The sequence below is a fragment of the Artemia franciscana genome, chromosome 2, assembly GCF_032884065.1.
Source record: "Artemia franciscana chromosome 2, ASM3288406v1, whole genome shotgun sequence".
Taxonomy (NCBI): Eukaryota; Metazoa; Arthropoda; class Branchiopoda; order Anostraca; family Artemiidae; genus Artemia; species Artemia franciscana.
This window is the reverse complement of record NC_088864.1, coordinates 33,857,732-33,884,997: the sequence shown is the minus strand read 5'-3', so window position 1 is coordinate 33,884,997 and position 27,266 is coordinate 33,857,732. Positions and strand designations below refer to the sequence as shown.

General features: G+C 35.7%; 1 protein-coding gene across 2 annotated transcripts in view; it reads right to left on the bottom strand.

Moving 5' to 3' along the window:
• Nucleotides 1–26,613, bottom strand: part of LOC136040409 (sulfite oxidase-like) — an 86,060-nt gene extending 59,447 nt beyond the window's left edge. The window contains exons 1-3 of one of the 2 annotated variants that reach the window (XM_065724692.1): nucleotides 26,499–26,613; nucleotides 20,335–20,492; nucleotides 12,007–12,186 (exon numbers count right to left, since the gene is read on the bottom strand). In XM_065724692.1, coding sequence (XP_065580764.1) covers nucleotides 12,007–12,186; nucleotides 20,335–20,492; nucleotides 26,499–26,521 — 361 coding nt within the window. In that variant the 5' untranslated portion in view covers nucleotides 26,522–26,613. Of the gene's footprint in view, nucleotides 1–12,006; nucleotides 12,187–20,334; nucleotides 20,493–26,082; nucleotides 26,236–26,498 lie in introns of those variants that run through there. The other variant, XM_065724685.1, reaches the window with a different exon arrangement.
• Nucleotides 26,614–27,266: the final 653 nt, after the last annotated feature.

The window sequence follows — 27,266 nt, the reverse complement described above, 5'->3', positions numbered from 1 at the left end:
ACAAAAGAAGAAAAAAAAAACTAAAAAAGATAAAAACTACAAAAAAACTAAAAAAGACAAAAAACTAAAAAAAGGTGAAAACTACAAAAAAAAGAAAAAAACAACTAAAAACTAATAAAAAAACTAAAAAAAGGAAAAAAAACTGAAAAATAAAGGAGAAAAAGAAAACTAAAAAAAATAAAAATAAAAAAACTAAAAAAGGTAAATGTGTTCAAGCCGAAGTTGCTGAGTTGGTAAAGCGTCATTTTCCAGGTTCGAACCTTGGCTTTAGCATTAATACAAAAGACTGAAAAAGAAAAAAAACTAAAAAAAGGAAAGAAACTGAAAAATAAAGGAAAAACAGAAAACTAAAAAAATTAAACTAAAAAAAAACTAATAAAGGTAATAACTACAAAAAAACTAAAAAGAAAAAAGAAAAAAAAAGAAAAAAGCTAAAAAAAAGGTAAAAACCAAAAAAAAAAATAAAAAGAAAAAAAGGAAAAAAACAAAAAATTATTTCATCAATTACCAATTCGAAAACGAATGTATATACAGACCGGGACACACGGAATATAAATGACGACGGGGACACTCAAAGAGAAATTACAGACTGGGACACCGGGACACAAATGACGACTGGGACGTGTGTGTCGACTGGCGTCATGTTTGTGCGTCAACTGACGTCATGTTTGTCGACTATAAATGACGACTGGGACACAGGAACACAACTACAACGGGGACACCGAGGGCACAGAAGGGATATATAAATGACGATGGGGACACAGGGAATGTTTGATTAGCAATCACCATCAAAAAAGCTCAAGGGCAATCATCAGAATAATGAAGTATAGATCTGAATACGGATTGTTTTTCCCATGGACGATTATATGTTGCATGTTCAAGAGTCGATAAACCTGACAATCTATTTATTACCTGACAATCTATTTATAATTGTCCATGGGAAAAACAATCCGCATTCAGATCTATACCTCATTATTCTAATGATTGCCCTTGAGCTTTGTTGATGGTGATTGCTAATCGAACATTCCCTGTGTCCCGGTCGTCATTTATATTCCCAGAATCCCGGTCGTCATTTGTGTCCCAGTGTCCCAGTCTGTAATTTCTCTTTGAGCGTCCTGTTCGTCATTTATATTCCCTGTGTCCCGGTCGTCATTTGTGTCCCGGTGTCCCGGTCTGTAATTTATCTTTGAGTGTCCCGGTCGTCATTTATATCTCCCGGTCGTTATTTGTGTCCCAGTGTTCCAGTCTGTAATTTCTCTTTGAGTGTCCCGGTCGTCATTTATATTCCCTGTGTCCCGGCTTTTAGTTTATAAATTTTATTTTTTATTTAGTATAAATGACGACCGGGACACTCAAAGAGAAATTACAGACTGGGATTACAAATGACGACCGGGACACAGGGAATATAAATGACGACCAGGACACAGTTATTTAAGAATATCGTTCAAAGACTTTTTTTTAATTGTAAGAAGATCGTTGAAAGAGAAATTTCTAATTGTAAAATGACTGAAGAACCTACAATGGCAACACCTGAGGAAGCTGCTCAAAACGAATGCATTCAAGCCCAAGTACCTGAGTTGGTAAAGCGTTATGTTTCAGGTTATAGGTCCGAGAGGCTCCAGGTTTGAACCTTGGCTTTAGCATTAATACAAAAGAAGAAAAAAACTAAAAAAGGTAAAAACTACAAAAAAAACTAAAAAGAAAATACTAAAAAAACTAAAAAAGCTAAAAAACTAAAAAAAAACAAAAAAAGGTAAAAAACTAAAAACTAAAAAAGAAAAAAAACTAAAAAAACTAAAAAAAAGGTAAAAACTACAAAAAAACTAAAAAAAAAAACTAAAAACTAATAAAAAAACTAAAAAAAACTAAAAACTGAAAAAGAAAAAAAAATAAAAAAAGGAAAAAACTGAAAAATAAAGGAGAAAAAGTTTGACTCTTTCTCTTAACTCTACTTTTTAAAACAGTAAAAAACTTTAGCGTAAAGAGCGGGACGTTGAGGAGGAACAGTAACAGTAATTCTGTTGCTGTAGGACGTTGAACAGTAATTTCTGTTCGTTTTAAGTTTTAATGTCGCTCCTTACTTTCATTTAAAAAAACTCGTTTTTTTGTTTAATTTCTGGACGTTTTTGAATTAATGTATGTTTTGATCTTGGCTCTATGCACATAAATTATTAAAACGAAATTTGCATATTAATTTTTTTTTTTGCTAAATAGCTTTTTCATAGTTTTAATCGGAAGATTGTGAGAAAAAGGAGCGAGGGAGGAGGCCTAGTTGCCCTCCAATTTTTTGATTACTTAAAAAGGCATTAACATTACATATTTTATGAACGTTTTCATAGGGAAAAAATATACGTAACTTACGAATTAATCTTACGTAGCGAACTTCTGTATTCGTATGTTTTTATTGCGTATATGAGGGGGCTCGCCCCTCGTCGATACCTCGCTCTTTACACTAAAGCTAAAATTTTGTCCCAATTCCATAAGAATGACCCCTGAATCACAAAGGCCGTAGAATAAGTAGTTGTAATTACTAAAAATACTTTAGCGTAAAGAGCGAGGTATTACGAGGAGGTAAACCCCTCTACGCGTTATAATGTCTGTTCGTTTTCAGTTTTAATGCTGCTCGTCACTTTCATTAGAAAAAACTTTTCATATTTATTTTTTCATTGTTTTTTTAAATAATGCTAGAAGATCCTGCGCCCCCTCCATTGAAAGTCTCTTCCCCCATGAGAAGTTCCTCCATGGAAAGATCCTCTCACGTATTCCCTCCCGTCAACTCTCCCTCCAACCAAAAAAATCCCCCTGAAAACGTCTGTACACTTCCCAGTAACCATTACTATATGTAAACACAGGTCAAAGTTTGTAACTTGCAGTCCCTCCTACAAGGACTTCGGGGGAGTAAGTCGTCCCCAAAGACATAGTTATTAGGTTTTTCGACTATGGTGAATAAAATGGCTATCTCAGAATTTTGATCGGGTTACTTTGGGGGGAAAATGAGCGTGGGAGGGGGCCTAGGTGCCCTCCAATTTTTTCGGTCACTTAAAAAGGGCACTAGAATTTTTAATTTCCGTTAGAATGAACCCTTTTGTGACATTCTAGGACCACTGAGTAGATACGATCACCCCTGGGAAAAAAAAACAAAAAAAAAAAACAAATACACACGCATCCATGATTTGTCTTCTGGCAAAAAATTCGAAATTCCACATTTTTGTAGATAGGGGCTTGAAATTTCTATAATAGGGTTCTCTGATACGCTGAATCTGATGGTGTGATTTTTTCATTTCGATGAAGATCGTATGACTTTTAGGGGGTGTTTCCCCCTATTTTCTAAAATGAGGCAAATTTTCCCAGGCTCGTAACTTTTGATGGGTACTAATTTTGATGAAACTTATATATTTAAAATCAGCATTAAAATGCGACTCTTTTGATGTAACTATTGGTATCAAAATTCCATTTTTTAGAGTTTCGGTTACTATTGAGCCGGGTCGCTCCTTACTACAGTTCGTTACCACGAACTGTTTGAAAAGATTCTTGTTCGTTTTAAGCTTGATTTGATTATTCAAAATAAGTTTTACCCGCTTTAAGATTTATTTATCAATTTATATTAGTACCTTTTGTATGTCTCTATTTGCTACGATTGTTTAATTAATTCCTGTTCGCTTTGGGTTTAATTTAATAGTAAAAGATTTTTCTTCGTTTTAAACTTGATTTGGATATTCAAATCAAGTTTTACGCGTTTTAAGATTTATTTATCAACTTATATTAGTACCTTTTGTATGTCTGTTTGTCGTGATCATTTAATTAATTTCTGTTCGTTTTGGTTTTCATTTATTCTTTAATAGTAATTTCTGGCCGTTTCGAGTTTGAAATATTAAGGTTTTTATTTCTGCTGATCTCACGTTTAATATGGGCTTTACTTTTCTTTGAAAATTCTTTTTCGGAAAGTCTTTTTTAATTAATACATTTAAAAAAATCAGTAGCCTAGATTACTATTATAAATATATGCAAAACAGTGTCAAATGAAAAACCAGCAGTAATAATAGTCAAGGTACTAGCGTTGGATAGGTAAAGAGGAGTATGTCTTTCACGAATTATTTCCTGATTTATTTTTCAGACCACGTTGCATAGAACGGTTGGCCAGAAGAACTTGAGAAAGAAGTCATTAAATAGCAAACTGAAAGCTCTGGTGCCGTTTTTAAAGAGCAAAGTAATCAGAGCTCAACACCTTCCCGTAAGTTACATTTTTTAGTCCCGGTCACCTTCGCAGCCCTTCCCCCTCTGATGGCGTCAGGACAAAGTTTTAGGATATCGATTTAATGATTGACAGGTCCAAAAATGTGCCTCCAGGATAAAAAATTATTCAAACAGCCTTAAGGATAATGGACCAAGTTATGCATTTGACCATTTCTTCACAAATACTTTTTAGTAGAAAAGATTGACTGACGCATCTTTCTCTTTTTTTTAAATTTTCATTCACCTGAAGGAAGCTTGAATCGCCATCAACTTTATCTCTTAGGTTTATTTTATACTATTTTTTTATGATTTGGTACTAATTATTAATTCTAATAATACTAAATTTTTATCATAATAATTTTTTATACTAAATATTTAAGATTTGGCCGTCGTTCACATATTTTTTTTTCCAAAATTAAGACTCTAGAGCATGATCAGCCGAAAGGCACACCTCCTGCACATGACCAACAAACATATTGCCATGCACCACTGAAGCCTCTGCCCCATGCTGTGAATCGCGGATTTAGACTAAGCCTGAATAAAGGCGTTGCTGGTCGATACTTCCCTTCTTATTGTAGAAAAAATATCTTTGAGGTTTATTTTAAAGCTTCATTTAAATAAACTAATTCGCTTCATACGATGAAGTGCAAGCGCGTATCTAATATGAAGGAGGGGCAGCAGATCATTTTATAGACAGGGGGGCAGATACTTCAAAGAGTGTATTTTAATGCTCAAATATCCGACTCTCATTAAGCCTTGAGATGGATATGGAATGATTTATGGGGGAAAAGGGAGGTAGAGTTTTATGTCTGATCCGTCTTGATTTCTGGAATATTTTTGATCTACGCTTTTATTATTGGTGCTGGGGGAAGGGGGGTATTAATACTCATCCTACAAAACTACTAAATAAAAATGCATATAAACAAATTTATATGCGTTTCTTAAAGTTTTTGTACTTTAAGAAACGCATATAATTTTGAAACAAAATTCCTGGAAAAAACAAAAATCCTGGATACGGCCCTGGCTAAAATACAAGGGCCGTTGAATTAGAGTAACAAGCATTTTGAGTGCACTAAAAATTTTCAGCACAACGAGCGAGTTGTTGAGGAGAGGGGAGCCTCTCTATGCTGCTCCTTATTTTCAGTTTAAAACAATTGTTTTGTTTTAATTTATCTTACAGGACTTATTTTATATCAATTTCTTTAATTTTTTCTATTCGTGTTTTGGGGGCTGGGAATTCACTTATCATAGCAGAATAAGATAAGGTTAAAGAAATTAATTTACTTTCTTATTTGAACTTTTGACCTTTAGTCCATCTTAAATTTTCGTAATTCCGACTTGGAGTTCGACTCCACGCTGTTGAAACCAATTTTTTTTTAATGTCCCTTAATGGAACTTTAGGTCGGAAAACCTTCTGATGTACGCCTAGCGGACGACACCCAATACTTTTTGTGTCAAGAGGGTTCGACGACTTTTCATTACTTTCTTTACTTAAACTATTACTTGTTTATCATAGGCAGCGTAATAGTGATGCCTAAGTAAAGAGCAAAGTGGTCAAAATGTATTATTTTTCCGTATTATTACTATATTTCTTCAGCAAGGCACTCGGTATAGAAGGATTTGTCGTAGACACTTCGGGAGAAGCTCATTCGATTGTAAATTTAAAGTTCCAGTGTCCTTTTTAATATTCAGAAGTCGTTGGAGGGCAACCCGCCCCCTCCCATGCCCAGTGATTCCCAAAACACATCCACCAAGATTGTGATAGCCATTTTGTTCAGCATAGTTTAAATGGCCAAAAATATGTCTTTGAGGATGTCAACCACCACGGCCCTCACGGCAAGGGCTGTAAGTTATGCAATTCACCCACTGTTTACATACAGTATCTGTAATTGGGAGAGGTGTAATCTGTAAAACGGCATTTAGGTAAGCCTTTCAGAGAATGTTGAGGGAAGCGTTGAACTAAATAAAACACGTTATGTGCATAGAGGTTACCAAAAGGGCGTAACTCAGAAACGACTGTGGGCATTAAGTTAGAACTTTCAGGGAATGATGAGGGACATGATCAATTGACCAAAAAGGCAATACGTGCACGTTACTACAACTATTACTGCTACTAGCCTACTACTGCTAGTACTATTACTACTACTGCTACTACTACTACCACTATTACTATAATATCCACTACTACTACTGCTTCTACAACTACTGCTTCTGTAGTGACTACTACTATGGCTGAGGATATTGAAGTTAAAATTTAAGAAAATGATGAGGAGAACGTTGAACCAAATCAAAACAAACTATATGCCTACACATTGTAGAAAGGGCATGTCACCAATATCTTAGGAACGGCTTACGATATCAAGCTGGAACTTCCACGGCATCATGAGGGGGATGTTCAACTTATCAAAAGGCTAGGCAATACAGGCATACTACTACGGCTGCTGCTATTACAGCTACCACTAATACAACACAACTAGTACTACTACTATTCCTACTAGTAACACCACTATGATACTAGGCCTAATGCTACTAAGGCTAAGGGCATGAAGGTAAAAATTTAATATAATATTGAGGGAAATGTAGAACTAAATCAAACCATACTATGTGCGAGCAAGTGGTCAAGGAGGCGTATCTCAGGAATGGCTTAGGGTATTAAGCTGGAATTTTCAGGAAATAAATATGGGAAAGTTCAATTGACTAAAAGGCAATGTGCACACTACTACAAATAATACTACCAATACAATAATAACTGCTTCTACTAGTACATGTGCTCTTATTGTTAGTACTACTACTACTACTACTACTAGTAGCAGTAGTACTCCTACAAATACTGATGTGACTACCACTACAGCTTAGGCTAAGGGTATGAAAGTGAAAAATTCAGGGAATATTGAGGAGAAAGTTTAACTTAATTAAAAACGGTGTGTATGCAGGTTGTCAAAAGAGTGTATCAGCCATATGTTGGCTACGGTTTCGAGTATGAAGTTGAAACTGATGGAGTTTACAGTGGGGGATGTTTAACTAACCATGATACAATATTTACATGCTACTTCTACTACTACTGCCACTACTATTTCCGCTACTATTAGTACTACCACTACTATTTCTACTACTACTACTACTACTGTTACTTACCCACTTTTTGATGAACCCCGTCTAATAATTAAGCCTGATCAGAACTATAGGGGACGATTCCCCGAAGGGACGAGGGAGGAGGGGTAAAAACGAAAAAAAGCAAATTTAGGTCAAATTTTATTTGCTATTTCTATTAAGTCGACGTTTTTTTACTATGTATCTTTGATTCAGGAGTCATTCAATTTTACTGTTTTGAGAAAAAATGAACTAAACTTAGTTTGAAAACTTTCAGCCAATTTCAACTCGGGCAGTTCTAAATAAGTCAAGTGGTTTTACGAATCTTTTTCCAAATGAATTCAGATTTTCACGGTCACTGTACTCGAGCTAAGAGTAAGTTCCATACCTGCTCGGAAAACACTAAAAATAATTTCGAGTGAATTATTATTTTTATAATTTGACCACTCTGGGAGTTCTATGTGCTGTCACCCCCCTTGATTGACAAACTACCGACAAAAAGGAAATAGACACTGTCTTATTAGTAAAATTACACAGCCAAACTACAAATTCTCGACGACTTTCAATGATACCTAGTCCTCTTGGAGGCTTTGCTAATGGATCAACCACTTGTCTTTGAGATAGTCAGCCGACGCTGAGGCTCGCAAAATCATTTAAAGATATCGCGGCACCTTAAGGAAAGGAAACCTCTGAACGAACTTAAGCCGTGCTTGAAGGATAAATTGGTTAATAAGTATAACTTTTAGTTTTGTTGAAGGGATTTGCCTTTTTTTCTTCTTTTTTTAAGTTGTCAAAGCATTACCCTTATTATGATTGATGTTAACTTCTATTTAGTTTTTGAGTGAAATTGGAAGAGACTGAAAGATTATTATTTGATAGACATAGCTGTAGATAAATGGGCGACTCTAGTATTAGCGGATAGGTTCCTTAGAGAAAATAGATAAAATTAGAAAATAAATGACAAGTAATGTAGGTTGTTATTTTGAACGAGAGCACATATATATATATATATATATATATATATATATATATATATATATATATATATATATATATATATATATATATATATATATATATATATATATATATATATATATATATATATATATATATATATATATATATATATATATATATATATATATATATATATATATATATATATATATATATATATATATATATATAATATATATATATAAATATATATATATATATATATATATATATATATATATATATATATATATATATATATATATATATATATATATATACTAGCTGTTGGGGTGGCGCTTCGCGCCACCCCAACACCTAGTTGTGTTCCGACAACACCTAGTGTGTTCCGGTGTCCCGGTCTGTAATTTATCTTTGAGTGTCCCGGTCGTCATTTGTGTCCCGATGTCCCGGTCTGTAATTTCGTCAGTCGACAAACATGACGTCAGTCGACACACAAACATGAGGTCAGTAGACAGACACACAGACAAACAACTTATTTTTATATATATAGACTAGCTGTTGGGGTGGCGCTTCGCGCCACCCCAACACCTAGTTGGTGGGAGCGCTTCGCGCCCCCCCCTCAAGCCCCCCCCCGCGCGTAAGTCGTTACGCGCCATATTAGTTACGCGCCATTGTAGTTCTGTCCCTGTGTCCCACCTGTGAATATAGATAGATATATATATATATATATTTTTAACTACGTAAAACTTGCGAATATACAACATTCTTGGCTGTCCCATTGTCTGTGCATATAAATAGATTGTCAGGTTTACCGACTCTTGAACATGCAACATATAATTGTCCATGGGAAAAACAATCTGTATTTAGATCTATACCTCATTATTCTAATGATTGCCCTTGAGCTTTGTTGATGGTGATTGCTAATCGAACATTCCCTGTGTCCCCGTCGTCATTTATATATCCCCCTGTGCCCCCCGGCGTCCTCGTTGTTGTTGTTTCCCTGTGTCCCGGTCGTCATTTGTGTCCCGGTGTCCCAGTCTGTAATTTATCTTTGAGTGTCGCGGTCGTCATTTATATTCCCTGTGTCCCAGTCGTCATTGTTGTCCCGGTCGTCGTTTAAGTTCCGGTGTCCCGGTCTGTAATTTATCTTTGAGTGTCGTGGTCGTCATTTATATTCCCTGTGTCCCGGTCGTCATTTGTGTCCCGGTGCTTTGTTGATGGTGATTGCTAATCGAACATTTCTTGTGTCCTGGTCGCTTTCTCTTTGAGTGTCCCGGTCGTCATTTATATTCCCTATATCCCGGTGTCCAAATTGGACATATTTGTGTCCCGATGTCCCGGTCTGTAATTTCGTCAGTCGACAAACATGACGTCAGTCGACACACAAACATGACGTCAGTAGACAGACACACAGACAAACAACTTATTTTTATATATATAGACTAGCTAGCACCTAGTTGGTGGGGACGCTTCGCGCCCCCCAAGCCGCCCCGCACGCGTAAGTCGTTACGCGCCATAGTAGTTGTGTCCCTGTGTCCCACCTGTGAATATAGATATATATATATATATATATATATATATATATATATATATATATATATATATATATATATATATATATATATATATATATATATATATATATATATATATATATATATATATATATATATATATATATATATATATATATATATATTTTTAACTACGTAAAACTTGCGAATATACAACATTCTTGGCTGTCCCATTGTCTGTGCAGATAAATAGATTGTCAGGTTTACCGACTCTTGAATATGCAACATATAATTGTCCATGGGAAAAACAATCTGTATTCAGATCTATACCTTGTTATTCTAATGATTGCCCTTGAGCTTTGTTGATGGTGATTGCTAATCGAACATTCCCTGTGTGCCCGTCGTCATTATATATATTTTTAACTACGTAAAACATGCGAATATACAACATTCTTCGCTGTCCCATTGTCTGTGCATATAAATAGCATTTATATTCCCTGTGTCCCGGTCGTCATTTGTGTCCTGGTGTCCCTGTTTGTATTTTCTCTTTGAGTGTACCGGTCGTCATTTATATTCCCTGTGTCCCAGTGTCCCGGTCGTCATTTGTGTCCCGGTGTCCCGGTCTGTAATTTCTATTCAAACAATCCCTGTGTCTCAGTCGTCAATTATATATCCCGCCTGTGCCCCCGGCGTCCCCGTTGTATTTGTGTCCCTGCGTCCCGGTCGTCATTTATATTCCCGGTCGTGATTTGTGTCCGGGTGTCCCAGTCTGTAATTTTTCTTTGAGGTTCCTGGTTGTCATTTATATTCCCTCTGTTTCGGTCGTCATTTGTGTCCCGGTCTGTAATTTATCTTTGAGTGTTTTTTCTTTTTAGTTTTTTTTAGTTTTTTACATTTTTTTCTGTTTTTTTTTCTTCTTTATTTTTCAGCGTCACTATGAAGTACATATCGCCGAACCTTTGTTTTTTAACTTAAATCTGGTAGGCATTGATGACCTTATCCAAGTCAAAATCCCAAACCCAATCATCATCGCTATCATTTTCAGTTTTGATATGTTTTGACTCTCGCTTTCCAGGTGGATTTTCATCTAACTGCGCGGTTTTGCGTTCTTTAGCCGGAAGCCTGTTTTCTTGCTGTTCTTGTGATTCCTCGGCACGCTTTCTTTTCTTACTTTCTCTATCAGCTGCAAGCCTGTTTTCTTGCTGTTCTTGTGATTCCTCGGCACGCTTTCTTTTCTTACTTTCTCTATCAGCAGCAAGTTTTTTAGCACAGACTCTTTGAGCAGTTTCCTCGGCTGTTGCCATTGTAGGTTCTTCAGTCATTTTACAATTAAACATTTTTCCGTGAACGCATGTCTTAAATACCATTAATGACGTCACCATCATAGCAAAAATGACGACAACTAACTTCATGACGTCAGTCGACACAGAAACGTGACGTCACCTGATCCACAGACAGACAGACAACTTATTTTTATATATATAGATATATATATATATATATATATATATATATATATGTATATATGTATATATATATATATATATATATATATATATATATATATATATATATATATATATATATATGTGTGTGTGTGTGTATGTGTGTGTGTACTTGACTTCCCCCACATGAAAATATTGAATCTGATCCTTGGGTGGCCCAGAAGATTGGCTTAAATGGTTGATTATCTATTATCCATATTTTAAATATATTTTTCTTTTTTCATTGATCATTAAGTATCGTAGCATATATGATGTCATACCAAATAAATAAATTATTCAGAACCGTCAAAAAGCCTTTCCCACTCACGCTAAGCACTTCAACGGACCTTTAAATTTTTAGTTAATACTGTGTTTCCTAACACATTACGTTTCATGACTATTGTTTCTTCTTGGTGTCCCTTTACTGTTAGAAATTCATTGGATTTCATGGAGGAGTGTTTTTGTACATTTGCCATTGTCAAATTCAGATCTACACTAAAATCATACCAGGTTTTTTTGCTCTTTGTCAATTCAAGATTTTGGGACTGCGCCACAATCAGAAGAATCGAAAGTTGTAAGCATGACCTCTCAGTTTTGGTTCACTTTCAGCACGAAATGGATATACCTAAAAATAAATATGAAAAAAATTCTAATAAACTATAGAGTGATTATTTCAGCTCTTTGTCAAGTGAATTGCATATAATATATCAAATCTGTCTTACCTGGGTGCTTAGCAACAAAATCTGTTACATCATAAACTCCTCTTTTATAGCTAACCCAAATACGATTTTCCTTAGAATCTCGCTTTGCAACATCCGTAGCTCTGTATACTGGGAGGTCTTTTCTAAATTCTCCACCAATTAGCTTCTGTGGTTGCGAAGCATCCTTTGCAACAGATTTGGCTACAAAAAGACCCAATCATTATTTAATTCTAGCTAGCATTAACTGACATAAAGTCCCAATAAAATCAAATGAAAACCTTATAGAATATAAAAAAAAAAACAGTGACTATTTTTACAAAAATAAATTCAAATACGACTTTGAGATTTCAGGGTAAATTATTTCTTTTTACAAACTTAGTCGACCAAAAAGCGTATCATAGGTTTTATTGCTCCTCATTTAAGATTCTATTTTGCGCTTTACTTTTCATTGAGAAACTTCTTTTACGAAAAAATGACTCATTTTTCTTAGTTTTCAATTTGGCATAGTTTTATTATCGGTTAATTGCAGGAAAGTTCACCACGTTTTTTTTTTCAGTTTAACTGTTTAAAAATTAAAACGGGAGATTGTAATAAAAATTTAGGCAAAATGTGAATATCCGACAAAACTTTTTATCCGTCGTAGGTTTTTCTTGATATTTTTCTCTAATAAAAATAAAGAGCAAAATTGAAACTTGAAAGGAATAAAAATCATATCTGCGCAGTTTGTGCAACATATATCTGCAAACATATATGTTTGTGTAACAACATATAAGACTAACCCGAAATAATTGATCCGTAATATCTCCCTGTATTTATAAAATTCTGAAAACCCTAGACCTTAATGCCTCCAGTACATCCAGAGAGTGCGTCAGTGAACAACCTCCAATCTATCCTCAAGTGGGCTAATATATAAATGTCCCCCATCCTGGGATGAGACATGTCTGAAGAGCTCTTCTGTCCAGCTGGTACGCCCTACAAAGCGTATTCTTTGATATTATTCCGTGACAGGTGCCTTCCAGTTGTCGGTTGAAGAGCATTTTTGGAAGTCTGTGATCTGGCATACGGAGGATATGTCCAAGGTATCATCATCTTCGCTGTGTCACTACAAAGGTGATGAATAGTTAGCCTGTGCGGGTACAAGTCTCGTAGTTGCTGAAACTGTCTCTCCAGCTGGTCCTTATGGGTAAGGAAGAATTTTCTCAAAGGCGGTGATACGCTTTTCCTCTTCCGTAGTTAACTTCAGGCATTCCGTTGAGCAGCTCAGACCGGACAAAATCTTTTTGTGGGACAGCCTGAGTTTCAGCTTCTAAGAGTATACTGTCGATTTCCACACTGATAAAGTCCATTAAATGCTACGTTGGCTAGGGCTATTCTCGTTCGTTGTTCTTTATCAGAGTCACCACTGAAAATTCTGAAAAAAACAGCATTTAGTTGAAAACACAAAGCCAATGCAAAAAATGAATGTTCTCTTACGACTTAAGAGAATGTAAGATGGACTTACAAACCCATCCATTTCAAACCCGGCCACGATATCGGCAACTTTTAGAATATGATTTGCATGCTCTAAAAATTCAAGCAAGGTCATTTTCATTAAAGCGTCAGTTTTTTTTGGAATTCTAGAAGTATAGGGAGATATCAGTTTGGAGATATCAGTATAAGGAGATATCAGTTTGGCAGACATATTTGCATAAAATATGAAGCAATAATTTTTGTTTGTTTTGAGTCTCAACTTCACTCTTACTTTCATCATAAAAACCTGTTTTTTCAGTTAATCTTTGGTTGTTTTTGGGTTTGAATAATGATATACCTTACGAAATCTCCTAACTTGGGCGATAAAACCAAAGAAGTCAAACTAAATTTTTGTTAAAATAATGCATCTTACTTTCCACCTCTCTTAAGCTTTTCCAGAAAATGTGCAACTTTATCGCATTAAGATTTCAAGCAGCACACGATTATCGGAATTTTCGAAAAGTTGCAGATAAGAAATTTAATTATCTACAAAATTTCAATATACATGAAATTTATTTCATTTTAATTAAGTGAAGGACGTAAAAGAGTTTTACATGTATAGCTAACATAACTTACGAAAATTTTTGTTATCATTGCAATTTTTCAGGCGCAAGAAATTGGAACTCTCATTAGAACATGTACTTTTGTACATTTCTTCTCGGACTTCAGCATTCTATGAGAATTGACCATTAAAATTAAGTTATAGTGAATAGTACGAGACTAAAACAATAAAATTCTCTGAATAACAGGGAATGCCCATTTAACTGAACCCTCGTAAAACTCAACCCCGTTTAACTCGGCACCCATGTAACTGAACCCCATGCAACTCAATTTTAGTACAACTCAAAGCCCTTGCAACTTAATCTTCATCAACTGCACCCTTGTAAAACTTAAACCCCCGTTTAACTGAACCATCGTGCAAATTAACCCCTGTTTAACTGAATCCCTGTTTTAAAAAAAAAAACAACTTTCATTGAACACCATCCTCATGGAACTCAAGCTTCATTCAACTCCACCCCTTGCAACTGATCACTCGTTTAACTAAACACCCTTAGGCAACTCAACCCCTGTGTAACTGAACCCTCGTACAACTCAATCCCTGTTTAACTAAATCTCCGTTTTGCTTAAATACCATGTAATTCACCACTCAATTTGCAATTAATTGGTTAATTATTTGTTAATGCAAGTGAATTGGTTAATTCAATTCAGTTCTGAACTAGTTTTCATGGTGACAACATATAAACTAATGGAATTATTTTTCACATTGTTCATGATCTGAGCTAATTATTGCTTTGAATTAAATGTGTTGTTATGAAGGAGCTTTTAATTACAGAAATAAGTTTTGCAAATTGGGACTGAAGTTTTTGATATTTGGAGGATTATTTTATAGTAAAATTGTCAATTTGCAGTCCCTGTTTGTTAACGTGCACTCTTCAATGATAAGCAGGAAAGTTTTTTTGGCCCGACCTCAAACAGGTTAGATTGGAATCCACTTGGATGCGTTAGTGAGGCTCGGCCCTCACTCAAAGATAAGTCTTTGTCCTGTTTATCGACTTGTCAATCCTAAAACGAAAGACTCATCCGCGCCTGCTATTAGAAAAGCATTTGTGGAACTTGTTAATACCCCGTGAAAATTACCAAACTCTTTCTAAGACTTTTTCAGCCCTACAGGAAAGTGATAAATTAGGGTCTAACTCGGTTTCTTCAAATATCTCCTCGATTTACGAACAATTAGTTCCAATTAAAGCCCAGCTGGAGAAGACAAAAAGTGATCTGTTGGAAAATATAACAAAGAAACTGACTGAAAACTTCAATGACACACGGTCACTGAAAGAGGCTACTGAACTGAGAATTAGCCAGTTTATGATTCAGTCACACTCGAGTTTAATCCAAAGTTTGCAAAAATTGAGCAGGGTCTAAGTAGTCAGAGAACTCAAATTAAAAATTTGGAGGAGAGAATTGGTCGAACAGAAAAAAAAGCTTGATGATTATGATCAAAAGTCCTTGCTTGACAGCCTTGTCTTTAATGGGGTCTAGCAGTTACCTCTGTAGAAACTCGTACGAAAATATCTCGCATTATAAATAGCAAAATGTCTGTGACTGATGTCTCGTCTTCTGATTTGATTAATGTATACCGTCTCCGCTTGAGTAATCCGACTCCACAGCATGAAGAGAGTTTTATTAGAGTTGCTCCGATCATCGTTAAGTTTTCTAGCAAAGACGTAGCCGGAAAGGTGTTTAAAGCAAAAGCTAGACTTTCTTCAACTGGTGTTTTGTATTGGGGTTTCTAACAAAACGTCGCCAGGACATTTTGAGCGCAGGGAAAGACAAGTGTGGTCAGCGAAATGTGTGGTCAGATCAGGTTCAGATTTTGGCAAAGCCTGGTGTAGGGTCAGCAGTCAAGAAAATCCGCTCTATTGCTGACTGCATTTAGTCTCATATGTTATGATTAGTATTTTTGTATTCTTTGTTTTCTGCTTTGTGTTGTTGTTTTTTACTTTTATTTTACTTTTTTGTTTCTTTTATGCGTAGGTTTTTTCTTTTTTACTGGTAAGAAATGGCTAGGTCTGAAGTAGGAAAATTTGGCCTTGAGGATTACTTTATCTAGAGGAATCTCTCATGATGAAAATTCGTGCGCCATATGAGTTTTCGTCAATAGAGGACGACCAAAATTTGTATTTATGTTCTTGGAATGTCCATGTGACATCAAGTTACGTAGATAAACTTCAGTTACTAGATGAATTGTCATCTCGGTTTTATGTCGTAGAGCTATATGAAACGTTTTTGTTTGTAAATCAGTCTCTTTCGCTTTGTTCATTTCCAGGGTACAATCTACATGTAAAAAATCTTACTTCACTAGGCGGATGTGGTATTGCACTTCTAGCGAAGGAAGGGATCAGGAGTGGTACAAGGGATGATCATAGCACATGAAAAGAAGGCAAGGTTGAAATTTTTTCAGTAGAAATTGAACATAAACCCCCCCCCCCCAAAAAAAAAAAAATTATCAGTATGGTCAATAAGCCTCCTAGAACTCACTTGGACGAGTTTACCAATGGATTTAATGAGCTCCTTAATAAAGTCCCGAATGGTGTTAAATAAATATAGTGAAGGGGGATTTTATTTTTAATTTATCGAATGCATTTAGTCAAAATTGTGATTTTTACATTCTATGATAGCAAATGATTTATATCCACTTGTCAATATCCCAACGAGAATCACGAGTCAGTATGCAACGACTATTGACAATGTAATTGTTCGTTAAATTGGTTTGAATCGAAGCTTTTCTAATGTGATCATGTTTACTGGGTCTGATCATCTTCCACCCTCAGCTGCAATTTGTTGTAGTGGTAGACGAGTCCAGGAAAAAAAAAAAACTAAAATTTCGGCTGAAGAAAAAAAAAAGATCTCCTTAATTTTTCAGAGGAACATAGTGTAACAGACTGGATTCAACTCATTAACCCTATTTATGAAAGGACGTGTCCAGTAAAATCTTTTAAATCAAAGAAGCTTGTTCCCTGTAAACCATGGGTAACAGAGGAGATAATTGACTAAGTAGAATTAAGAAATCCGCTTTATGACACATATTTGGATTCCAAAAGTGATGAGTCTTTTATTTTATTTACAAAGCAAAGAAATCTGGTGAATAAACTGAGGAGAAAAGCTATGTCTGACTGTTATGGAAATAAGTTGGAGGAAAGTCAAGGTAATATGGAAGAAACATGGAATATTTTAAATAAGGTCATGGGTGGTAAAGGAAAAGAGACCACGTCATACATTAATTTGGATAGATGAAACCGTGGTGATTCAACTGAAATTGTAAATAGGTTTTCTATTTTTTTTTCTTGAATATTGGCTCCGAGGCGCAACCTAGAGTTAGCAATAAATATAATGAAATGAACTGCAGTACTATTAATGACGTCCGTGGTGAAAAATTAAATATAGAATTTCAGCCATGCACGAGTGAAGAAGTGCGTATAGTTGTGCAGTCACTGATGTCTAATTCTGCCAGTGTTGATGGTTTGTCCCTTCGAGCTCTTAAAGTGACGTTAGGATAGATTCTTCTCTGTTTAATTTTTATCATTAATCTTTTCTAAGAAAAGAGAATTTTCCGATGCAGTTTAAGGTGGCGAAGGTCATTCCCCTTCACAAAGGTGGTCGCAAGGCAGATATAGAAAACAAGAGATCCATATAGATTCTACATATATTTTCAAAGATGCTGGAGAGAGTGGTGCATAAATGGCTCTATAATTCCTTCAGATGGATAGGCTTTTGAGTCAGACACAGTTTGGGTTTCGAAAAGGTCATTCCACGACGCCTGCCTTACAGTACCTAGTTCAAAATATTACCTGTACATTGAATTCAGGTAACGTAGGCTACCTATGTCTATTTTCACTGACATTAAAAAAGAGTTTGACATGGCTGGATACCAAGTGTTGCTTCATCAGATGAGAATTCTTGAATAAATGGAGTTTGTCTAAGATGATTTGAGAGCTATGTTTACGGTAGATCCCTTAAAGTCGTTCTAAATGATGCAGTCGCTTAGTCTTTTCCTGTGAAGTGTGGTGTACCTCAGGGCTCTGTGATGGGTCCTTTAGTTTATCTAGTTTACGTAGACATGATGTGCTTTTATCTGCAGGACATATGTATTAATTCTTCCGCGGATGACACTGCACTAACAGTGTTTGCAAAAAACAGTCAATGATTAATACCAAAAGCTAATAATGCTTTCAAAAGACTGAAGATGTTTACGAGTTTAAGTATACTTTGCATGAATATAAAGAAGACATTTTTACTAATATTCTGTAGAGTGGGTGATTCTGTTGGTGTAAGTGGTAAAGTCCAATTGTGCGAAAAGCCTGTTGTACAAGTTAAATCACTACTGTACTTCAGCTTCCACATTGATTTTAATCTTTCACACAAAAATATTTCTTTCATACAAATATTTCAAAAAAAAATTGGATTTGCAAAGTTTTTAAAACTCTCTATTTGTGTCAAACATTTCGTGGTAACGAAAAGTAACTAAGTAGCAATGTAGCTCAATAGTTACCGAAACTCTAAGAAACAGAGTCTAGATAAACAATAGATACATCAAAAGAACCAAATTTTGATGCTTATTCAAAATATGTAAAATTCACCAAATTTAAAGGCACCCATCAGAAGTTAGGAGCCTGAGAAAATTTGCCAAATTTTCGAAAAAGAAAAAACCCGAAACATTCAGCAATCTTAATGAAAATAACAGCATCAGATTCAGCATACCAGAGAACCGTACTGTAGAGTTTTGAAGCTCCTATGTACAAAAATATGGATTTTTTTTTTTTTGCCTGAAGAAAGATCACACATGTGTGTTTATTTGTTGTTGTTTTTCTAAGGGTGAGTGTACTGAACCAGTGAACATAGAAGATCTGGAGAGTGCTCATTTGATCGGAAATCAAAAGTTCTAGTGCTCTTTTTACGTTACCAAAAATATTGTAGGGCAGCTAGCCCCCCTCTCGTGCTCATTTTTCACCCAAGTCACCAATTAAAATTTTTAAATAGCCATCTTTTCAGCATAGTCGAAAAGTCTAATAATTACGTCTTTGTGGCTGAATTAACCCCCCACAGTCCCTGGGGGAAGGGCTGCAAGTTATGAACTTTGCCCATTGCATCGTATAGTGTTGGTTATTGGGATGTATATAGACGTTTTCAGGGGGGATTTTTCCACTGATGGGGGGAAGGTTACGAGGGAGGATCTTTCAATGGGGAAATTTTTTACGGGGTAAGGGGATTTCCGTAGAGGGTGAGCCAGATTTCCCAGCATTGTTTAAGAAACGCTCAGATATTAAATGAAGAAAACAAGTTTTTTGCCACAGCCCCTGCCCTCCATGATTCTTTAGCACCCTCATTTGCTTTTTTTCCTGTTCTACCTTTTTCTAAAATAAACCTCTCAATTTAGTAAATTATTGGCACCCTTGTCACATTCCTCTCCCCAAGATTTGATATCATGTTTGGGACGTTCCAGGCTCTTTCTAAAGCCCCCCCCCAAAAAAAAAAAAACAAAAAAAACTATAAATAAACAAGTATTGCAGTTGAATCTGCATAAATAACCACTTTCTAATCACAATGAATTTGGAGCTTTTATCTCACTAGGCAGTTTCTTAGAGATTTTTGATACTGTGGGTTGTGGGTGCTTTACTACCCTTCAGCTAGTAATATGATAATGAAGTCCTTTTTCAAATGGAAACATGGCATTCAGACATGTAAGCAGGAAGACAAATTTGTCAAAACAGCAGATAAGGAGTGAATTAGCCTGGATAAAAATTGTAAAAAACACAAAAACAATTGTAAGAATAGGGAGAATAAATGCAACTGCAGGCCTCCCCCGCTTTAGTGGGAAGATACAGATGGGATTCAGTGGGGGGATCGTGGTCCAACAGTGCACTTTGCCTTAGATGCAGTTAAATTCAACACTGTTTTCACTTTATGTAAGAATGCCAGCCACCAATGTGGCACCGCTCTCACCTTGCTAGCAGACAATTTTTACTTATGTCTATACGAATTTATTGAGCTAAAATCCCCAAAACAGCCAAACCACCCTTCCTGTTCCTACCTAGTACCTTGATCCTCCAATGCGCTACAGTACTTAAATAGCCAGTGGCATCAACCCAAGCCTGAAAAACACCACTTCTCTACATTCTTTAGAAAACATACAACATTCACTTTTGTAAACACATACTTTGGGTTATGTCCTACATCCTTTGCCTTTCAAGGGTTTAGTGCATCTAAAATCGCTTTGAAAATTGAATCATAGACCAATGGTAATCATTACCTTTCATATTAAAGTAAAATCGATTTTAAACATACCTTGAACTTTGTTCTTAATCCCAAACAATGTAGCTACAGATACCCCAACACCAATTGTGGCATATAACATGTGTTTTCTGTATGTTGGCCTTTCAAACTCATGTGAGGAATATTCAGCTTTCTTCTCAAAACCATGATTGCACAATGCTGCCAAGGATCTATAATTGGCCAAGTATATTAGTATTTCTAGTTGCACATAGGCAAAGTTTGAAGGGGAGAGAAGGGAGATCCGGGAATACTGGAGGTGACTACTCCTCTATGCCCCTGTATACAGGTACCACGGTAACAAAATTTGGATCATTGCAAGTAGCAATAAACTTTAAAGATAGGTAGTTCAGGAAAAAACTGACTTAAAAAAAACAAGAGTGTTTACTATAACAAGCTGAATGAATGGTTAGGCTAATATGGCTCATTGCTTTGCTTTGCAAAATATTTTGTTTCTGATCAGTTGATCACAAAAAAAGGTTATAAAATATCAAAAAGAAAACACTACTTCTTGTGAAGGGTCCAAGGTATTAGCCCCTTGTCTTGTCTGCAATTATGGGCCACAAAAAGAGCCCTTCAAAAAGAGGTGGTTTCTTGTTATAGAAACCACTGGTGGTACAGAACATAGCTAATTTTTATATAGCTCAAAGGAACTGATAAAGATAAGATGCTTATTATTTTTAATTCTATCAAAAGCCCTGAAGGGCTGAATTTGCATTTCGGAGTCATAAAATAAAACAAAAAAACATAAAAAGCAAAACAACTAAAAACCTGGCAAAACAATGCCAAAGACAACATCAAAATGGGAAAACCATTCATTAGTCAACAATAATAGGTGGCAATATGTCAGAAAGTTATAAAGGTTTAAAAGAAAACATATAAAAGGGGAACAGAACAAAAGAATAAAACAAACATAAACCTTGAATATTACCAGTACTGGAAAAAAAAAAGTAAACTAGCAATTTATGTTATAAGTAATGAAGTGATCTATTTATAACCGATTGCAGGTATGAAAATGTGATTCTAAGCACCTACCAACACTGCTTGTTTCTTTATAAGGCTTTAAAGATCCTATGGTGATAAGTGTACTTATGAGCATTAATTTTAAAAGCATTTTTTGTTAGTTTGGACAGTAGGCTACCCCTAATTTGAGATAGATTCTAAGCAAAGCTGAGATTCTTCCTCAAAGTGTTAAGACATATTATAGGATCTTTCACAAACCCTGCAAGTGGGGAAAGATTTTCAGCAAAAGTATTAGAGCTTTTTTGTCACACCTATATTAAAATAAATTTTAAAGGCTATATCCACCTAGCAAAAAACAATTCTAAGCTCAATGGGATTCAGTACCAAGGGGGGGGGGGGCAATGCAGATAGGTAAGTGGAAATACCTCAAGCGTCTCTTTCCCCATTTAACCTATATAGAAAAGGTGTTCTATTTTTTCAGTTAAGATATGTTTAAGTAGTTTTGTAGTTCAATACACTTTCCATAATGTGACAAAATTATTTAAATTTTACAAAAAAAAATCTAGAAGAGGCTCCTAGGGTGCAGGTTATGCAGCAACACAGGCCAGTTTAGGAGGGCTGTAGCCCTCCTCCAAAGGATATATAATCCCTGGTAGTCAGTTCCTTTTCTAAGAAAAAAAACATTAGCAAAAGGAAACTGGAGAAAAAATAAAAATTAGGCCTAATTTCCTGTAGCCTCTCAGAGATTATTTGGACAAGATCCTAATTTAAAAGGTTCGACGAACAAGGGCCAAGAGCTTATATGGCACTTGTGACAAGGTCGAAAAAGCCAAGAGCTTCTTCCCACCAGGTTTCATTACAATCCCTCCACTCTAAGTGTTTTCCAAGATTTCTGGTTTCCCCCTCCAACTCCCCAATGTCACCGGATCCAGTCAGGATTTAAAATAAGAGCTCTGAGACACAAGATCCTTCTAAATATCGAATTCTATTAGGATCCAATCATCCATTTGTAAGTTAAAAATACCTCATTTTTTATAATTTTTCCAAATGAACTGTCCTTCAACTCCCCCCAGATGGCAGATGGTCAAATCAGGAAAGCGACAATTTCTAATTAATCTGGTTGGGTCTCTGATATGCCTGCCAACTTTCACTGATTGCTGTATTGATCATGTATCTAGTTTGGATCTTCTTCATGTATAAACTGGGATGGCTTGAGATTCAAACCTGAGACCTCTCAGGGAATAAGGGAAGAGACTGTTTCTAATTTAATCTAGTCCTGTCCCTAATATGTCTGCCAACTTTCATTGTCCAAGCTTATCTGGAAGTGCCAAAACTAGCAAATTCCCCCAACTCCAAAAAAAGAGAGCGGATCTGGTCCAGTTGTGTCAATAACGAATCTAGGACATGTGCTCATTCTTCCCACCAAGTGTCATCCCAATCTCTACAGTCTAAGAATTTTACATGAATTCTAGTTTCCCCCTCAAATTCCCCCAATGTCATCGGATCCGGTCGGGATTTAAAATAAGAGCTCTGAGACATGAGGTCCTTCTAAATATCACCAGTTTGTAAGTTAAAAATACATCAATTATTCTAATTTTTTTAAATTGCCCCCCCCCCCCAACTCCCCCAAAGAGAGACAATTTGGTCTGGTTGTGTCAATCATGTATCTAGGACCTGTGCTTATTCTTCCTACTAAGTATCATCATGATCTCTCTATTCTAAGCATTTTCCAAGATTTCTAGTTTCCTCCTCCAACTACCCCCAATGTCACCAAATCCAGTTAGGATCTAGAAAAAGAATTCTGAGACACGTGGTCCTTCTAAATATCTAATTTCAGAAAGATCCAGTCACCCCTTTGTAAGTTAAAAATACCTCATTTTTTCTAATTTTTCTGAATTACCAAATTAGGTCCCCCCCCCCCACCAACTCGCCTAAATAGAGTGGATCTGGTCCAGTTATATCAATCATGTATCTAGGACTTGTGCTTAATCTTCCCACCAAGTTTCATCCCGATCTCTCCACTCTAAGCATTTTACAAGATTTCCTGCTCCCCCCCCCCCCCCCAATGACACTGGATCCAGTCGGGATTTAAAATAAGAGGTCTGAGTTACAAGGACCTTCTAAACATAAAATCTCATTACGATGTGATCACTTGTTTGTAAGTTAAAAATACCTTATTTTTTCTAATTTTTCCAAATTAACCTCTCACCCCAACTCCCCCAAAGAGAGGGATCCGTTCCGGTTATGCCAATCACGCATCTAGGACTTGTGCTTAATTTTCCCACCAAGTTTTATCACAATCTCTCCACTCTAAGCATTTTCAAAGATTTTAGGTTTCCCCCTCCAACTCCCCCCCCCCCAATGTCACATGATCCAGTCGGGATTAAAAATGAGAGCTCTGAGATAAAACATCCATCTTAATATAAAGTTTCATCAAGAATCTGGTCACCTGTTTGTACATTAAAAATACCTTATTTTTTCTAATTTTTCCAAATTAACTGTCCCCCACTCCCCCCCCCCAGATTTTCGAATTTAGGAAACGGCTTTTTCTAATTTATTCTGGTATGGTGCCTGATATGCCTGACAAATTCCATTTTCCTAGCTTATTTGGAAGTGCCCAAACTAGCAAAACCAGGACAGACAGACCAACAGAAATTGCAACTGCTATATGTCACTTTGTAATCATCAAGTGCCATAAAAACCCCTAGCTCATTTCAATCCTTTCAAAAGAAAATACTGTAGAAAAAGACTAAACAGGTAAAACCCCTAACTTACTTCTCCATGCTGTTTTTTAAGACATATACATATGTAAAGAAGCTAGAAAAGCTCCAAAACACAACAGACATAAGTCAGCTTTTTCTTGTTCTAGGCAAATACTGAATAAAAATCTTTCTCAGATGAAGCAGACACTTCTAGCAGCATTGATACTGGTAAAATTCTAGTTAATTGACTTCTTGCTATCTCAGAAAGGGTTTAGGTTAGGGAAATGAAACTTTCAGGGATGGGTCTATAGGCTAAAGTATGTCCCGGGAAGGTATTTTAAAGTACCCATCTCCACTCCTTCTCCCTCTAGAGGGCCCTGAAATTTAACTATATGACAGGTATTGAAATTTTGACAAAACAACATTTTACCTTAATTTTCAGTTACTAGTTGCTTTTTCTCTGTCTTTAGTTCTGAAAATGCAATTCCTGTTATTTGAGCAGAATTTTGAGCAATATTGATGTTTTTTTTTCAAAATTTTGGAAGTGTATTTGCATATCTTTAAAACCTTATAAATGGAATTGAGCAAAGTTATGAAGCAGAAAACAATTTGTTGTACTTCAATTAAGCACAAGATCTATTTTGCAAGGTTTTACTTTTATAACACATATATTTTTAAAGTTCATCAAAGCTCAGGGCCCTCTAGAGGAAGAAGGAGTAGAGGTAGTTGCTTCAAAATACCTTCTAGGGACATACTTCAGCTTGTAGACCCATCCCTGAAAGTTTCATTTTCCTAACCTAAACCCTTTCTGAGATAGCAAGAAGTCAGTTAACTAGAATTTTACCTTGATACCTTTAAGAGAAGTTTAAACAATGAGTCTCAAAAGAAAAACACTTTTTACAGGTGGAAAGAAAAAGACTGAACTGTGGGTTTGTGTATTTCTTCAATGTTTTACCAAACGTGTCAACTAGCATAGTTGAGACACAGAGTTCAATTTACTCACTTGTGTTATGCAACAAATATTGTCAATGATATAGGAACAAACCACAAAATCCTTGAATTCCTCCTGGTGCAGTTTAGGTAAGAAAAAACTTGAATTATGGTGCAGTTTTTATCATGGAAAGTTTGATAACTAGGTGAATTAGAGTTTTCAGCATTGATCTACTGCCAAAAAAACAACAACAAGTATGGTGTTTTTAAGTATATCTCTATCTCTTTCTCTTTATACATAGCTGAAAGCTCATGAGCCTATAAAAATGTGAAGAAATGAAAGAGAGAATTTCATGCTGAAGTTTAAGAGTCTATTTTCCTAAACTGTAAGCCTTGACAAGGCCATTCCAAGACTTTCAGTTTTGACTATAACTGAATAAAATGATTATAGGTCAAATATACACCCTGAAATATAAATACCTAGATGCAATAATTGTTCTATAATATTTACATTTAGAGGGGGAGTAGAGTAAGTTTGTAACAGCTATAAAATGTTATAGCCTATTTAGATTTAGGATTGAAGCTATCTTATTATTCTTTGCAATCTACATGTAGGCTAAAAGAAAATCAACCTTTTGCTCTGATTGCAGCCTAATGTGTGGTATACAATCTTTTTTTCTTTCTCTCTTTTCACAGTGTTTACAGCCTTGCAAATAGGACATAGCCTAGGTGAAGGTGGGAGACTGGGACTTCCTGAATTGTGTTCTAAAGTAGGTCAGGCTACATTTCCTTAATAGAGTGGAAATGCAGCAGTGGCTTAATTTGCTCTGGAGCAGGGGTTACTGCCACTTTTGAACTTCAGTTGCGCTCTCTGCCCCCCCCCCCCCTGTTAGCTTAAATTCAGTTTCTCCAAAAAGCTGTATAATTCGAGCATCCACAGGAACAGGTCAGTTTAATATATCTTTGCATTTTTTGTTACTATATGGCTTGTCTTTCAGTTTCCATTGTAATTTTTACTTGATTTGGGAAGATCGGCTCCAGATCCCCCCCCCCCAGGATTTTGATGAAAATAGGCCACTGGAATGCAACACTAATACCACCCATAATCTAGACCTAGGGTTTTAACTTTTCAGTCTAATGTCGAATTTTCCAAAATATAATATGTTACCTTATTTTGATACTTCTCCCTGCCTTAAGTGAAAGCATTATCACGTTTTCGCAAATTCAAAATCTATATCTAGGCTATCCCAAATCCTTTTCACCTATGAGACCGACTACTTTCGTTAGTTATTAAACCAGTATATAAACTATAAAGCTAAAAACTTGATAGACGGGTTAATCAGCACCAAATAATGCTCTGAATGCATGACTAGACATTTTTTAGTAATGCAATCGAGATATTTTTACTATAAATAGATTAAAAACAAGTTTTAAATGGAAATAAAAACTGACATTAAGACTTAACATGAAGAGAAATTATCCTGCATTTCAGAGAGATGTCACTTCACTAAGCCCCCCCTTTTTTGAGAACATGATTCTAATTCAATTAAATTTGTATTAGGAGAATAATCATACACAAAATACCTTGAAACTACTGTAAAAAGCATGAGAGCTTGGGGGGGGGCAGCTGGCAGTCTCCCTTATAAAAAATATATTTTTGTTCGGTTGAATGATTACCATCGTTCTTCATTTTCATCTGCTAGAAAAACAAATAATTGCGTTTTATTCTTATTAGCAACATCCTCATGACTATTCAAAACGCAAGGGGCAGTTGCCTCTTTCTCCAACACCTTATTCTTAGTGCTCAGCTTTTACTTGTGAATAGCATGCTTCGAAAATTATAAACACTCGTGAAAAAAAGATTTCGTCAAAACAAGTTTCTTGTGGGGATCTAATCGGAAACGCTAAAATGATTTTTCAGGTTGCAATTCTTTTTTTAATTGATGGAGAACCTACGTTCACTATTTGCTTATTGGGGGAACCCCCACTTCTTTTACCTCCGTACAAAATAATCATATAAATCCGATCTTATATTCTTACAATTAATTGTTTCTGCAAAAAAAGGGGATCTGTGAACCCCTAAGCTTTCTCATTACACATATAGTCCAAGAATATTAATACGCACAAAGGGATCATTGGGGGTTAATCTTTCTTCATATCAATCTAATGGACATCTAAGGATAAGCTGGGAAATCAATGCCAAAAGATATATTTTCGAGGGTTAATGTATTCCTAACACCCAAAATATCCACTGATCCACTCCTCGAAAAATTTGCTTGCAGCTATGATATGATGCATAGCAGTAGGTATCATGGAATAGACCGTCTATAGTAACTTTTTACGTTGCACGTG